This window comes from Gopherus evgoodei, chromosome 15 (assembly GCF_007399415.2).
Source record: "Gopherus evgoodei ecotype Sinaloan lineage chromosome 15, rGopEvg1_v1.p, whole genome shotgun sequence".
In the NCBI taxonomy this organism is placed as follows: Eukaryota; Metazoa; Chordata; order Testudines; family Testudinidae; genus Gopherus; species Gopherus evgoodei.
Window position 1 is genome coordinate 14,011,274 of NC_044336.1, and position 16,764 is coordinate 14,028,037.

General features: G+C 45.6%; 1 protein-coding gene across 3 annotated transcripts in view; it reads left to right on the forward strand.

Annotated features, from left to right (window-relative positions):
* Positions 1 to 16,764, forward strand: part of FBF1 (Fas binding factor 1) — a 33,533-nt gene that overhangs the window by 4,153 nt on the left and 12,616 nt on the right. Inside the window, exons 6-18 of one of the 3 annotated variants that reach the window (XM_030534426.1) lie at positions 184 to 244; positions 1,219 to 1,269; positions 2,303 to 2,447; positions 3,556 to 3,639; positions 5,160 to 5,189; positions 6,194 to 6,307; positions 7,070 to 7,223; positions 8,342 to 8,475; positions 9,944 to 10,046; positions 10,179 to 10,622; positions 11,913 to 11,990; positions 13,606 to 13,700; positions 16,163 to 16,212. In XM_030534426.1, coding sequence (XP_030390286.1) covers positions 184 to 244; positions 1,219 to 1,269; positions 2,303 to 2,447; positions 3,556 to 3,639; positions 5,160 to 5,189; positions 6,194 to 6,307; positions 7,070 to 7,223; positions 8,342 to 8,475; positions 9,944 to 10,046; positions 10,179 to 10,622; positions 11,913 to 11,990; positions 13,606 to 13,700; positions 16,163 to 16,212 — 1,543 coding nt within the window. The remainder of the gene's footprint in view (positions 1 to 183; positions 245 to 1,218; positions 1,270 to 2,302; positions 2,448 to 3,555; positions 3,640 to 5,159; positions 5,190 to 6,193; positions 6,308 to 7,069; positions 7,224 to 8,341; positions 8,476 to 9,943; positions 10,047 to 10,178; positions 10,623 to 11,912; positions 11,991 to 13,605; positions 13,701 to 16,162; positions 16,213 to 16,764) is intronic. The other 2 variants (XM_030534427.1, XM_030534428.1) reach the window with 2 other exon arrangements.

Consider the following 16,764-nt stretch of genomic DNA (forward strand, 5'->3'; position numbering starts at 1 on the left):
CTCCTCTTGTAAGGGTCAGAATAACTCCCACCCTGCAGGGACGTCTCCCAGTCTTTTCTCCCTGTGAGTGTCCCAACTTCAGACTGCAGATGGCTTTGGCGTAACCTCCCGCCTGGCCGCCTTTCTTGGGATTGTGTGCCGCAAGTAGCAGGGCAGTTCCTAATCCTCCTGTGTCTGTTGCAGCTCCGTTTTGGAGGATGGTGTCTTCAGCAAGATGGCTGCAGAGGAGGGTGCAGGAGCAGAGGTGAACAAAGGCCTGGGGGGGCTGGGAAGGGGGGGAGAGAGCGTGTGAGTGAGGGGAGTTCCTAATGAACACACAGAACCAAATTCCGCCCTTCCGGAATGTCACTGAAGCCAGCTGAGTTCCCATAGGGATTCATTTAATTCTAGGAGTCCCATTGACTGCAGATCTTATTTGGACATCCCTCTAGTTGTTGTAAAATGGAGATGGATGGTGGGAGAATGAGAAGCGAACATCCTAGTTGGTGCTGAGCTCTGGTGTATGACTGACTTTGTCTGATGAGCATTAATTGTATTCCAATGTATCACAAAGCACTGTTTGGTGATAAGAAAACCTGGATTTTTGCTTTGCTTCCTGGTGTAGTGTCACTTCCACCAATCAGTCAGATTTCAGCAAGGAAACAAAAGTTCCTTGTCTCAAGGATTTCCCAAACACCTATGTTCTCCTAAGGAACTGAAAAATTCCCAAGCCTCAGAAGACACATAATGAAAGGCTCTCAAAGCACTTTACAGACAGGACTGAAATAGGCCTTATAGTGCTCCTGGGAGTTGGGCGTGTATTATTACCCCTGTGTTACACATGAGGAAAGCTGAGGTGCAGAGAGCTGAAGTGGCTTTCCCAGGATCACAGTGAATGAGTGGTAGAGTCAGGAACAGAACCCAGAAGTCGTGACTCCCAGGCTTCTTGTGTAACTTCTGTAGACACGCTACCTCCACTGTAACCTGGTCAGTCTGCGTCGCTGGTGCTTTATTTTAAACACAGACAGGATTTACTTACTGGCGCATTTCCACTTTGGACTAGATATAGAATAGATGGCGTTTAACAACAAATGCAGAGTGTGCCATGGCAAGTGAAAATACGTAAGCAAACTAAAAACATGCCTTTTATGTGGATTGGGCTTTCTTGAGACTCCTCTGGTGCTGCATGCTTCCCACTGCGTGTTAGAGTGATCTCATCTCTCCTGACTTTGCATGCAGGGATCCGACCTCTCAGATGTAGACCCACAAGCTTTGCTGGAGACCCTGAAGGTAAGTGAATAAAACATGACTAGTCTTAAATCTTCACTGACTGTGGCTGTGACATGCTAGAACTAACCTCGGACTTCTGCCTGTTGGGGTATATCTCCACTGCAGTCAGAGGGGTGACTGCAGCACATGTAGACATACCCAGGCTAGCTTTGGTCTAGCTAGCTCGAATAATGATAGCAGTGAAGCCGCAGCAAGGCAGGCTAATGGCTTGAGTACATACACAGGAACCCAGGCAGGCTTGTACAGTCCCTGTTGCCACCTGTGCCCTCACTTCACTGCTGTTGTTACTCAATCTAGCTAGGTCAAAGCTAGCTTGGGTTTATCTGTCTATGCTGCAATCACACCTCTGATTGCTGTATAGACATGCCCTTGGTCTGCCGCCCTGTGTCTCTTAATCAGTGTTTAATTGTAACCTCTTCCTCCAAGAGCTTTTCTTCATCGAGACCCATGTTGTGTCCTTGGTTTCTGGGACATCTTTACATCAGCACTTTGAGACCTGGCAATGAACTTTATGTGTATGCAGAAGACTCGCAGCATCAGGCCTCGGTTTATTTTTCCTCCTTAAATATTTCCTAGCCACATCCAGTTAAAAACCTCCCCACTAGTGAGTATTGAAAAATAGGGAGGCGAGTACATTTGCTGGCGTTGATACGTGCTTTTTGTGGCACAGTCTTTGCCGGGCCCTGTGGCCACCCAAGGTGAAAAATGCAGGCTGGGCAGATCTGCTGCCCTTGCTTCTCTGGGGAGTGATTTGGACTAGAACTGGACTGGGAACCAGGTTTGGGATGAAGGTCCACTGGCCACCCTGTGGATAAATCCTTCTAGAGCGGACAGCAGGGCCCTGAGAACACCGTCCCTGGCCAGCAGATCAGAAAGGTGGCACATTGTGCAGCCAGTTTTAGTTTAAATGTCCATATTCACGTGTTCAAGAATATCCTGTCAAAACAAGGTGGTCGCCACATGCTCTACTGCCTGAGCACCAGGGCATCAGCTCAGTTCTTCATGCTCCCATGTATGTGCTTTTTATCCCCAGGAGATGGATGACATGGAAGCTGATCTCCTAGGCATAAAGAAGTCTAGTTCTGGGGCTGGGAGGACAATGGCAAAGGGTTCCAAGAAACTTGACTCCTCAGGTGATCTGGCAAAAACTTCAGGGAAGCTAACGACTGTTGAGAAAGGTGAGTGCGATAAGCTGCCACTCTGCCAGCGCTTCCTTTATACCTGGCCTGGCCAATTGCGAAAGGGCTTTGAATGAAGCTGTTGCCCTCTGGGGCTTTGAATATTTGATTTTAGAATATCCTCCGGGACAGGGACTGTCCCATGACCAAAGCTGGATTTGATCTGTTTTGCACCTGAACCGGGACCTAAAAATATGTTCAGTGGCTCGCGTTTGTGAACATAAAAAACAGACTTTTGTATGCATTTGTACAGGGCCTAGCACAATGGAGTCCTGGGCCATGTCTGGGGCTGCTCAGCACTACAACGTTATAGTAAAATAGTGACAGTTCCCTACCTAGAACCAGACCTTGCTGCTCACTTACGTGCAGTGATAAACCTAGGGGCACCCAGACTTTGCCCAGCCAAGGGCCACACAGGCTACTTGTCCAGAGTGTGTGGGTTGCACCTTCGTGAAGCAGATTCTAGCTGTCATCCTCTTCAGACACAGGTGCTGCCCCAGGAATCTACAGGTCCCAGTCTGCAGTGATCTCTGCCTGCATCCAATCAGACAGGCTGCCCAGGTGGGGACGGCACATGGCTCACCGAGACCTGTAGACCGTGTGGCACTTATACCTGCGTTAAAGATGTATGTGGCTCTGGATCACGTTGTAGCACTATAGGTGGCATATGACCTGCCGGCATGCCTTAGCTGTGCCTGGAAACACTTATAATAAATCTCCATGAGTATTGATAGCCAGCCTTTTAGGGTGGGGCTGCTCCCAAACAGATCATGGTCAAAGGTGGCCAGGTTTTTGGCCTCATTGGTTATAAAGGATCCATCTACAAACTAGGGATCAGGATCAGAACACCACAAGAGGGGACATGTTTGCATGAAGAGCCCTCGCCAAAGATATTCCACCCCTTGAATCCCTCGGGGGAATTGTCTTGTTGTATGCATGCTCAGGTTACTGCAGAAAGTAAAATAGGCTCCTAGCTGGAAAGGTTAACCCTGTATTTACTCTGAATAGATTATTTCTATATGTGTGTGGGGAGGAGAGGGGAGAGCATGGACAGTGAAGAGACTCTGCCTGTCTGTCTGAAAACCCCCCTATCTGATGGTTTTTGTAGGAGAGTCCACCACTGGAATTGAAAAGAAACCTCTCTCCACTCCCACCACCCCCCAGCGGCAGTACAAGAAGTTTTCCTTTGAAGGTAGGATTTGGGACGGTACAGTTGTGCACTCTCACAGCTTGACTCTCACCTTTAATTTACTGGGAGACTAGTAGATCTTCATCTCCTTTAAGGATAAGTTTGCTGCAAGAATCAAGGGGTAACAGGGCACAGATAGAGTCTTTCTCCTCTAGATCTCCAGTTTAAACCTCCTCCAGCTCAAAGTACAGCGAGGGTGACCTGTGAGAAATGAGTTTCTGATCTCCTACTGCGGTTCCTAATGTGTCCATAGCACAAAAATCAACACTAGGATTGGTAGGGAGGTCAAGGACTACATGGGCCTTGAACACCGAGTACCTTCTCATGCCCAATGGTGCCCTCTACAGGTCGGGGTTGAGACAAACTTGGCTCATGGGGCAATGTGAGAATCCCATACATCAGGGGTAGGCAACCTATGGCAGGTGTGCCGAAGGCGGCACACGAGCTGATTTTCAGTGGCAGTCGCGCTGCCCAGGTCCTGGCCACCAGTCCGGGGGGCTCTGCATTTTAATTTAATTTTAAATTTTAAATTAAATTCTTAAACATTTAAAAATCTTATTTACTTTACATACAAAATAGTTTAGTTATATATTATAGACTTATAGAAAGAGACCTTCTTCTAAAAACATTAAAATGTATTACTGGCACGTGAAACCTTAAATCAGAGTGAATAAATGAAGACTCAGCACAGCACTTCTGAAAGGTTGCCGACCTCTGCCATACATGTTCTCATAGACTCTAGGACTGGAAGGGACCTCGAGAGGTCATCGAGTCCAGTCCCCTGCCCTCATGGCAGGACCAAATACTGTCTAGACCATCCCTAATAGACATTTATCTAACCTACTCTTAAATATCTCCAGAGGTGGAGATTCCACAACTTCCCTAGGCAATCTATTCCAGTGTTTAACTACCCTGACAGTTAGGAACTTTTTCCTAATGTCCAACCTAAATCTCCCTTGCTGCAGTTTAAGCCCATTGCTTCTTGTTCTATCATTGGAGGCTAAGGTGAACAAGTTTTCTCCCTCCTCCTGATGACACCCTTTTAGATACCTGAAAACTGCTATCATGTCCCCTCTCAGTCTTCTCTTTTCCAAACTAAACAAACCCAGTTCCTTCAGCCTTCCTTCATAGGTCATGTTCTCAAGACCTTTAATCATTCTTGTTGCTCTTCTCTGGACCCTCTCCAATTTCTCCACATCTTTCTTGAAATGCGGTGCCCAGAACTGGACACAATACTCCAGTTGAGGCCTAACCAGCGCAGAGTAAAGCGGAAGAATGACTTCTCGTGTCTTGTTTACAACACACCTGTTCTCTAGGCACCACTCTCCAGCACTAAATTCACGTAAATCTCGCTGCCAAATGTATATGAGGGGAACATAAGGTAGAAAGAACTCTACAGCAGCTTGTCACGGTAATGCAAAAGAACCATGCCATAGAGATAAAGGAATGTGGGGGTGTGAATTTGGCTTCAGTTCATTACTCTGCCTTGCATCTTCTCTCTCCCATTTCTCTTTATTCAACAGACAACGAGGATGAGTCTAAAAAGCAACCACGTAAGAGAATAGGGAACCTGGCTTAAAAAATATCCTATAGTGGGGTGTATGGGTGGACTCTGGTCTTTTGGATGGGATTCCTGGGAGTACCGTATTTAGGGTTATATTGTCACGTCTTTTTAAATGATGATCTGTGTAACACACGGAGATCTTTGTATAGAACGTTTTATAGAAGTATAGTGCTTGACAAGCAATAATTTAAATGTCTCCCACCGCTGTGAGCTAGGCAGGTATTATACCAGCTTTATAGATGGTGAAACTGAGGCGCAGCACCTGGAAATAGAATCCATGTCTCCTTATTTTTCCAGTCCTATGCTTTAACCAGGCAGTTACGCTCCCTGTTCTAGGGCCTACTGAAATCAGTGGAAAGAATCCCAGTGACTTCACCAGGCTTTGGATCAGGCTGTCTATGGGTCTGAGATAATGTGAGAACTGGCCTCATGGCATTTCCATACCTGGACAGGGCAAGTGCAAACAGAGGGCCCAATCTCAAGTGATTTCAGCCCCATAAATGATCCCTTAAGGGAAGACAATAGGGTAGAAAATCATGAACATACATAGAACTCTTGAGATACTGGAGGTCACCCAAGTCCAGAGAGATTCAGGTATAACGGGTTCCTTGCAGAATCTGAATTCTCAGCTGTGTTTTATCACCAGTGGAAGCTGCCATCCAAGAAATAGGCATTTTGAGACTGTCCAAATGCACATGACATTGACATTGAGGTCATAGGAGAGAGCCAAGACTTTATGGGAAAAATAGGCTAAACTGTCTTTCCCAATGACAATATAGCTCAACCTGCAACTCCAGGTACCCCTAGGAGGAGTTCGGGACCCATTGAACTTTGCCAGTGACTCCAACAGGAGCAAGATCTGGCTCATGCAGAATCCCCAGTTACAGATGGTGGTCTCGATATTTAGCTCTTTGCAGATAGTCCAGCTCCAAGAAGACAGTTTCCAAATGCCAATTTTTTTTCCCCCTTTTATTCCCATGTGCTGATTGCCAGGTTTAGACGATCCTTTGGCAGGGCTTTTATCGGATGATGAGGAAAATGCTGTTAAGAAGTTACCTCCAACAGGCACCAAAAGTAGCCCTGAAAGACATACTGGACCAGCCAAAGGTATGGAGTCATGCTAGAATTATACTCTCTCCACAGAACTAATTTGGGCTGCTCTGTAATTTGCTTCAGTAACATGAACACCCTGCTTTTCCCAGCTTTTAAATCACTGACCTGTCAATTTTATGGGGACTCCCTGGGTATCAGACATTCTCACTATCACCAGGCAGCACAGTAGAGTCATGAACTGACCTTTCATCTCTGCGGACTTGGGTTCAAATCCTAGCTTTAGTCTCACCCCAATGGATTTTTAATATCTCTGGGGTGGCCCAGGATTGGGATAGTGAGGGCACTGCAGGTCAAGCTGGGGTTCTGGTGGTAGAGCAGCTGGGAAAGAGGGGAACATCCAGGACTAGTATAATGGGAGGTGCTGGGAGCGCGGAAGCAAAGTCTGGAGTAGCTGGGGCTGCCATAGGTCTGAGATGCGTTGGTAGGGCTGGGGGCAGACTGGAGTAGCAGGAATCCTACAAAGCAGGATTGAGAACTTGTAATATCTCCGGCGCTGGCAAGTGCTAAATAACGTCTCCTTGTTAATGGTCATCAAATTCATCCAAAGATGCATTTTACAAAAGAGCAAGAGAGTGTGCAGCAAAGCAGCGCACTAATGTTTTGTCACTTCCCAGTGATTTGTTGTTTGGCTGCAAAAGAACCATTTACAGGCGATGGCGTCAAAGATCCCAACAACAGGACAAGCGTCGTGTGATTTCAACTAGTGCTGTAAACCCAGGGGCCTCTGCTAAGAAAGATCTTCCTTCCGTTTAACAGGGATCTCTCTCTCCTCAGCTCCTGGCCATGCTGTTGCTCCCGTGCGGAGGAGGGAGGAGCTGACATTTGAAGATGATGGGGATGACCTGATGGATGCGCTGGGGTTTGGCGAGAGTCCGAGGGGAGAGCTGAAGCAGGAGAGGAAAGGAGAAGAGTAAGGAGTTGCTAGGAAATCAAGTACAGAGCGACTCATGAGCTAGTCACGCTGGGTTTCAGTCATTAAGTGCCTGGGATTGAAAAAGAGCAGAAGAATATTGCAAGTACTTCGTTACCCCAGAGCTACGTGGGCATGAATCACCGGAGCTGAATCACTGCTATGACTATTCTGTATCGCTGGAGTGGTCTATCACCGGAGCTGAATCACTGCTATGACTATTCTGTATCGCTGGAGTGGTCTCTAAGGCCGGGTCTGCACTTAAAAATTAGATCAACCTAGCGACGTCTCTCAGGGCTATGAAAAATTTCACCCCCTGAGCACCGTAGTTAGGTTGACCCAACCCCTACTGTAGGCACCGCTAGCCCAGCAAAAGACCTGGCTACTGCCTCTCTGAGAGCTGGATTAGCTACATTGACAGAAACCCCCTTCCCTCAGTGTAGGAAGCGTCTGCGCTACAGCAGCTTCGTTGCAGCGCTAAAGCTGTGCCGTTGTAGCACTTGTCGTGCAGACAGGACCGAAGCAATGGACATGGGGAAGGGAGGAGGAGGGGCACAGTACTGAAATTCTGATCACACATCCAGTTCTACTGTGGGCTTATCTACTAAAATGAGCAGCGAAGAAATAGTTAACTTTGTTCCCATGTAAACTGTTGTGATTGTTAATTATTTATATTGCAGTCGCATCTGGGAACCTCACTCATGGTGGCCCAGGACCCCATTGTGTCAGGTGCTGTACAAACAAAGCACAAAAGGACAGTCCCTGCCCTAAAGAACTTCCAGTCTAAGTAACACCCTGTTGAGATGAACAGGAGCAAATCTCACCCTTCAGAGCTATTGTTTCAGGCTAGCTGGGTGCAGACTCATTCAGGGTCAGCACTGGAAATATTTCATAGCCACTATAAGAGCTAGAAATTTTAATTTCATAGATATATAGGTATAAAAAAAAAAATGAACCAGAAGCAGGTCAGACTGAGAGAGACATGCTGGAAGGTCATGCTAGCCACTCCCATGTCAGCCCCTGAGCACAGCCTTGTTTGCCCGCATAGGGGGACAGACGGTGCTTCAATGATTTCCAACCCCGCCTAGACACTTGTAACTCTTTTTGCTCTCTGGCAGGGAAGAGCCCCGCCCTGCCCGCTCCAAGCTGGAGGAGTTGTTGGGCAATGGGACCGCAGCCAAACTCCAGGAGCGACCGATCACAGGAGAACACAAGGAGTTCAAACTGGATACAAAATACCAACAGCAACCTGGTGAGTAAGGCCAGAAACCTGCCGGTTTAGCAACACTGTGAAAGGTGGCAATTTTTTGCGACGTTGGTATGCTGTTATTAGCCCTAGTGTAGGTGCAGTTATAGCAGCATAAAAGTGCTTTTGCTGGCATAGCGTATTTTGCTCGGGGAACCAGTATAAGCTATACCAGCAAAAGCACTTTCATGACTGTAGATCTGCATTTGCACTGGGAGGGTGTGGCCTACTCAGGGTATAGTCTAGAATAATGAATAGCTGTGTCACCCCTCCTCTCTTACCTGGCATAAATCAGTCTGGAGTGCTCCCAAACAGCTGCCAGCATGTAAGTTACTCCCATCTGTGTCTGTCTGTCTGAGCTGCAGCCAAACAGCCACATCTGGGCTCATACCTGGGCTCATACCAGCCTTGGGTATAGTACAGGGTGACCCCATCTCACTCCCAGTCTTCGATTTTCCCCTATGTGCTGTACTGCCCAGCCTGCTCCTGGACAATACATGTGTGTTAAGTCCTTTAACGCTTTAAGATGATAATATGCCAGCTTATTATTTCAAATAGTTCTTCAGACACTTCTATTTAAACACACTGGACTAGATAAAACAGTAAAACAAATGTATTAACTACAAAGAGAGAGATTTTCAGTGAATAAAGTAACGAGGCATAGAAGCCAGAAATGGTTATGTGAAAAGTAAAGATAAAACGCAACTAGTGCCTAACCGAACAACCCGTGTTAAATTCAAAGCAAAGTTTTTCTCGACACATGCACTCGGTAGTCTTACTGGCCAAACTTCGTAGGCCAGGACCCCTTCTTCCGTTTAAAGGCTGCTTACTTTGTCCTTTCTTGTATGGTGAATCAATGAGCAGAGAGGAGAGGGTACCTCGGGCACTTATTCCTCCATTTTATAGTGTCAGTCCCCCTCTTGGAAAACATTTCCTGCTGAGATTCAGGAGACAGAGTGTCTATATGTAAGGCTATTTCCTGCTGGCTTTCCCCACCTGTTTGAAACTCCCTTTGTCTGTCTTCCTGCTTGATGACTCTGTGTTTTGCTTAAATGCAAATTAAGCAGAGCACACATTCCTTTGTTTGAGACAGACCTGTTTGCTAACCTCAGTTGGAACGTGTGTTAATAACATCTTACAGGGAAATCTGATAACTTTACATACAATGTTGCCACCCATATTTTATCAAGACAGCATTGATCAGCAAATTATGAGCCTTCAAATGATACCTCACAGGACACTCCTTATACCAAGATGGTTGCAGTAGGGAGTGGACATGGGATATGTTCTATACTGGTTTGCCAGCATAAGAATACCAGTATAGCTAGAACAGCCAACTTTTCTAGCGTCGGCAGGGCTTATGCAAATTACAGTGAAACTTCCAAACAACAGACAAAAGCGAGAGCATGGGAGTGGGTGCTGATGCAGCCTGCTTGCTTCTTGGACCGACTTTAGTCTCCATGTCTCTAAACAGATAAGGAAACCATTTGGGACGATGAGGATTTCACCTTCGGGGCCTACCAGCCCACCCTGGCCTCCACACCTGAGGGCCGGCAGTCCAGACGACAGTCTGTCAGGTATGTGTTTGTATATGATGCCTGCCTATGTCTTTTGCCACACTAATCACCAGGCCATGCTGCCTTCCAGCAGGGAGCTGCCGAAGTCCTAACACTCTCAGCTTTGTGTGTCTGTCTCTCGCTCCGTTGCAGGTTTTCAGCAGACAATGTCAATGAACTGAAAATGGACCAAAGGTCCAAACCAACCACTCCAGCCACCACGAGCCCCATGCGAGGCAGTAAGACTGGTGCTGATTGGCTGGGCTTGAAAGATGAGGACTTTATCGATTTGGACCCTCCATCTCCAGCCAAGGACGCCGCCAAAGGTAGTCCTGCAGCAGCCTCTTTGAACACGCCGTCCAGCTCCTCAGCCACCAAGCAGCCCAGCCCAGCCAGCCAGCTCCTTCCTGGGACAAAGTCAGCTGCAGGGGAAGCAGCAGTGAAACCCAGACCACTTGAGGAGGAGAAGGATAGCTGGCTGAATGACACCTTGTCTCGAAAGAAATCCCAGTTGCAGGGGAAGGTCAAGGAGAAAAGGGCTGGGCCCTCGAGCTCCCTGAGACAGGATGACGAGGTGGACACAATTACTGTTACCAGGTAAAGACATGCCAGTAGGCTGTTTTTCAGAGGTGTAGAACTCCTGCAGTTCCCACTGGCTTCACTGGGGGTCGCGAGGGTTCAGCACCTCTGAAAATCAGGCCATTTTTAAGGGCCTAACTTTAGGCACCCAAATGTGACTATTTTTGCCAACAGAAATGGAAGTGGGATAAGAGCATAGGACTTCCTAGTTTCCAGGTCAATGCGGAGTCCAGACTGTGTGACCTTTCATTGCAGTTGCAAGGGACATTACGCAGGCTGCCATTGTAACTGTGTAAAGGCTACAGTGATTTACTCCGGGAAGCCTGGGTCAACGATCCAGAAGCCACCAAAAATTCAAACCAATTCTGTTTTCTCTTCTGCCTTTTTCTGATTCAATAACTCTTGCCCTTAACTTGTAAGTTACAAGCAAAGTCCCTCCACCCTTTTTCAGTTATATGAGCGTAGTTGCTATGGTAATATAAATAATAAGATTATGAGCATGAAAAATATAAGAAAACTAAGGAAATTCCCAGGCAAAAATCTTCATTAACGTAGAGTTACAGCTGAAAACAAATTGGCTATGGCTTTTGCTGCCCAAAGCAGGATTGATGGCTATAATTAGGAAGAGTCTGTCAGACAAAAATGAAGTATCTTGGTAGGGTGTAGTCACAGTTTACTGTTGTGTGCATTTGCTCCTTCAGCCTTTGCAATTAAGGACAAGTCTACACTGCGAAATTAAGTTGATTTAATCGACGTTGACGCAGAGCCACCGCAGTAATTAAATAGTTTTTGTATGTCCACACTAGCTCCTTCTGTTGGTGATGCATGTCCTCACCAGGAGCACTTGCTCAGTCTGTCAGCGTGGGGCACTGACAGCTGGATCCCCACTGCCCAGGGCTGACAGCCGCAACAGTCTGATGTAAGCAGCGCAGTGTCTACACTGAAACTACATCGACCTAGCACTACTCTCGCGGAGATGGAGTTATTAAGTTGGTGTAGTGGGCAACTGACGTCAGCAGAAGCAACATTGTAGTGTAGATGCTTACAGAGTTAGGTCGATGTCGTAAGCTGCCTTACATTGACCTAACTCTGTAGTGTAGATCAGGCTTAATGTTTCAAACCAAGTGAATGCTGAATACTTCCATAACTCTGTTAGGAGTAGGCAATTGCTTTTGATGGAAGGGAGACCTTCATTGTCATTGAGGTTGCAAGATAGAGTTGTAGCTGACACTGGAGGATTGTGGCCTCCTCACTGTCCATTTATATTAATATTCTTTGCTCTTTCATATAAGTGACTCTTGTTTTCAGCCAACCAGCTCCCTCTGTGAGAGAGCCTCAGCGGTCTGCTGTCCCAGAAGATAAGTCCACCAGGACGGAAGACTCAGGGTATGACTTCACTATACTTATACCTACTAATCTGCCTTTTCAACAGGAACTGCTGAAATGAATTAAAATGGTGTCAGACATGAGAGTGTTGGGGGTCGAAATGGGGTAAATAAAAAACAATTTAAAAAAATTAGTTTTTTAAATTTAAATTGGATTTTTAAACTTAAATCAGATGTTTTTGATTTATGTTAAATGCATATTTTGTAAAATAAACGTATTTAAAATTAAATGTGGAACTCATCATTTTATGTTAATGCCTAAACTTCTTATAATTTATTAAAATCATTTACATTAAATACAAACAGAATTAAGCGGTACATGTTTGTTGTCAAATTTAAAAAAAAGACCACCGAACTGGCGGAAGTCACTGGCTAAGCATATGGAACCAGACTTTGTTGAAATGCTAAACCAGCTTTTGACAGCAGCGTAGCCTCTTCTGCATGTGCAGAGAGTATTTTCTTCATTTCAGATTATTCAACTAGTTTAATTCAATGACTAAGTCATTCAAAATTAAGAAACTTTCAACTTTTGGGAGTTGAAAAAACAGAGAACTTGTTTTCCTCTTTCAATCTAGGAATAAAAACTAGGTGTTAAGAAAATGAGATCTACTAGTTTTAAAATCTTGCAGGACATGGTGACCAGAAACAATCAGTTGAATTCACTAAATACAGATAATACTTGCTTTATTTAATAAATTAGTTAGTTTGAAATGCAAAATATGTTGTGATTAAAAAAAAATTCTTATGTATCCAGCACATTTAAGGTCATTTTATTAAATTAAAACCAATTAAAATTCTGGTTTTGTACATTTTTAATTAAATTTAAATTTCCATCCAAACAGAGCTTGATACAAATCACAAGTAAAAAATTAATCATCAGCTAATAAATAAGTAATGCATCATTCACCATTTTCTAGCATAAAGAAATGTAAAAATTAAGGCTCTCTGAACAAATGTAAGTGTAAGCTATATAATTGCTTAACTAAATGTGTACAGATCTAGTGCATCCTCCTGAGTGGCAAAAAGAAGCACCAAATTTAGAGTCAAGCCTATGCAATTAAATATGTTTGGTTACCAACCAATGAGAATCAGCTTTTCCTTTAGGAAAATAACGAAGAAGTACAAATGTAAAACATGATTAAAATCAATTATTTAAATCAAAGTTCCTTGCTTGCTCTGATGTTAATGGATGATTTTAAATACTTTGATTTCCTGGTTATTTATCTAAATGATTTTGATTTAAATCAGTCCATCCTAAATAAGGGTAGGCAGGAAGAGAACTTTGTGGTGGCTATTGATTTGGTGGCTATTGATTTGTGGTGGCTAAATCTGTGATGTGCGTGAACAGTGAGATCAGGTGCAGTGTGTTTTAAAGACAAATCACCTTGAATTGACACCTCCAACTTTTGGCCTTTGAACACCATCCCTTTGTGACTCCACATGCAGGAATCCGTAGGCCTGGTGCTGTACAAAACTGCTGATTTGGATGTTTGGTGAAACTCTCTTCTTACAAAAGCGATGCATGTTAACTAGAAAATACCCCTTTAATCTCTTTTTCCACACACGCCCTGCTGTGGGGCTATAATGGCATTCTAGTTACTCTATGCATCCCACAGGTATCCCGTTCCATGGCTAACCACTCAGAAACAAGCCTCATCTCTTACATCTGAGTCCGGGAAAGGGGCACGTCCTGGAGACACCAGTAACGCCGGTATGTTTCACATCCCAAATTGGCCCAGCTATTGTGGAGGCAACACACACTCCTGATGCACCTAGCTGAGTGATCAGGAGCCATAGAGAGACATTGTGTAACCTGGAGGATTCCCAAATTATACTCTCTCTCCTCAGATGGGGAATACAGAGTTGTATCTTTTAAAGTGAAATGATCTCTGCATCATTGCCCTTGAAGGTGAGATGAAAATGGAGAAAAGATGGGCCTAGCAAGGCTTCTGAATTGTATATCAAAAAGGTCTCATTACGAAATCCCAAAAGCCCTAACATGTTTGCTGTGCTGTCTGTAGGGACCTTTGAGGCTTGTCCCACAAATGAATGGTAGATAGATGTGTGGCTGATCATATTCTCTCTCTGTCTCAGTGGGAAGGGGTCAGATCCTAACCAGTCTCAGCCCCCTGCCACCTCCACACTCTCTGAGTTTGGACAGAGTCCTCTCCAATTACAGCCTATGGGTGCTAGTTTAGTGTCTGGCATAGCTTCTTTTCATGGCCTCTCTGGTGCTGAGGAAGGGCCAGACCTGTGCAGCCATGCTTTCCTTAACACGCTAGCAGCCTTCTTCATCCTCCACTTCCACAGTCTGCTCACCTCCTTGGATTACCCCACCTAAACATTCAACCTCATCCTTTCACCGCTTTGCATCCTGGTCTTAGCCCCTTAGGGTATGTCTGCACAGCAAAGAAAAACCCACAGCTGTCCTGTGCCAGCTGACTCAGGCTTGCAGGGCTCTGGCTGGAGTCCAGGCTGTAGGATCCTGCAATGAAACAGCCTCACAGCCTGAGTCAAGTTGGCAGGCATGGGCCAGCCGCGGGTGTCTAGTTGCTGTGAAGACACACCCTCATTGTCCTACCACCCCGTCACATAGCATGCAATGCAGGGATGCGGGAAGGTGGGTAACCGTCAGCCATCTGCAGCCATCCTGTTATTCCCATCTCAGTGCCAGCTGTTACAGAGCACTGCCCCCTGTTGGCTCATGTGTAACTTTTCTCCATGAAATCTACGGTAGAACCTCAGAGTTACAAACTCCTCAGGAATGGAGGTTATTCGTAACTATGAACAAAACATCATGGTTCTTTCAAAAGTTTACAAGTGAGCATTAACTTAACACAGCCTTGAAAGTTCACTATGCAGAAGAAAAATGCTGCTCTTAGCCATCTTCATTTAAATTAAATAAGCACAAGACGCAGTTTCCTTACCTTGTCAAATCTTTTTTTTAAATGTTCCCTTTATATTTTTAGTAGTTTACATTTAATACAGTACTGTACTGTATTTGTGTTTTGGGGTCTTTTATCTCTGCTGCTGCTCAATTATGTACTTCCTATTCCAAATGAGGTGTGTGGTTGACCGGTCAGTTGGTAACTCTGGTGTTTGTAACGCTGAGGTACTTCTGTATTAAAAGAGGTTGGACATTATATAGTCAGGAAGTAGCAGACAGTGGCCTCAGTCGTGTGTCAAAGGGATGACATCAAAGCCAATGGGGGTGGGAGGTATTTCCCATTTAGGTGGCCAGGTGATATTGGGTTGGAGCCTGGAAGGAGCACACAACGTGAAGGGTTCAAAGCAAATGCGTGTGGTCAGTTGTGTGACTTAAGAGCAGCAGTGCAGGCTGTGGGAGCCAGATGCTGTGGGAGGCTGTGGGAGCCAGATGAGAACCAGAAGCCCCTTTCTCTCGGTACTGCCAGAGGGCAGGCACGTCACAGAGGAAACGCACTGGGCTTCTGCATGGAGGGTGATGACAGCTGGTTCAGTCTCACATGAGGTCAGTAATCTGCCTCCTGTCTGGAGGGTGAGCACCATGATGAGGCTGGCCAAGCAGGAGGAGATCGAAGGAGGGTGCAGAAATGGTGGCTCTTGGGTTGGAAGGGGAGAGCTTGCTGACCTTGCCAGGACTGCACTGCATGCCTGGGTCCTTGGACACAAGTACAGTATAGCCTGATTTCCTAGAGGTGCTGAGCACTTGCGGGTCCTAGTGATTTGAAGGGGTTGTGGACGAAAACCAGGCCAGTGCTGCATATCGAGCACCTGTCATGTCAGTCCATATGCACAGAGTAGAAATCTGCCCCAGTCAGCTCCTTGGCAGGGATGTAGAAAGGCAGGTGAAGGGATGAATGTGCCTAAAGCATTCAAGGAGGCACTTGTGGGGTCCAAGGGTTTCATTAAAGATGCATCTTTCTTTAGTGCCTAGAGGACCTTCCAGTCCCTCATGGCTCCACTCTGCCCGTGTGGTCTCGAGTATCTGCCCCCCCACTGCTTCAGTGGCTGGAGCCCTTATGACACCTGCATGTCCTCCTCATGCTGAAGCAGCACACCTATGGTTAGAGGTGGAAGGGCTTCATTTATTTCTGCTTCCAATGCTACCGTCTTTCCGCTCTTTACATTGAAAATGCCTAAATCCACTGCCATGTCTGAGTGTTAAATGTGTTGAATTTTCACCACTTACAGCTTCTCTCCAAGGATATCCAGAGGGTCTTGGGTTTCCCACACTAACTCAGGTAGGTGTGAGATGCTACAACACCGACCATGGTGTATTGGGGATAATACACCCCTACCTGTACAGTCATTTTTCAGTGGCTAAAATGCAGGATTAGAAGTGGGAATCAGGAGTCTGCATTCTGCTCCCTGCTGTCTCACTGACTGGCTATGTAACGTGACCTCGGGCAAGTCACTTATATTCTCCATGCCTCCATTGCTTCAGCAGTAGAAGGGGTGAAATAACACACCCTTATTTCCTTTCCAAGAGTCCTGTGAGGTTTTAATTAGTGTTTAAAAAAAGCTTTGAGGCCCTTGACTGGCAGTGCTGAGAATACACATGTGAGTGTGGTAATTTATAATGAGACTTGGATTCTAGCTAGTTATTGGGTTTTACATTGCCAGGTTTTCTTAGTTTTGAGGTGAAAGGGGTGTGTGTGTGTGTGTGTTTAAAATGTATTTATTTATTAGCAATTTAAAGGGGGAAATTATCAAAGCTATTAAAAATGAGTATCTCCCGCAATCCTTACATAGCTTTTAAGCCTCACCGAGAAGCTGAAGTTAGACCAGGGGTC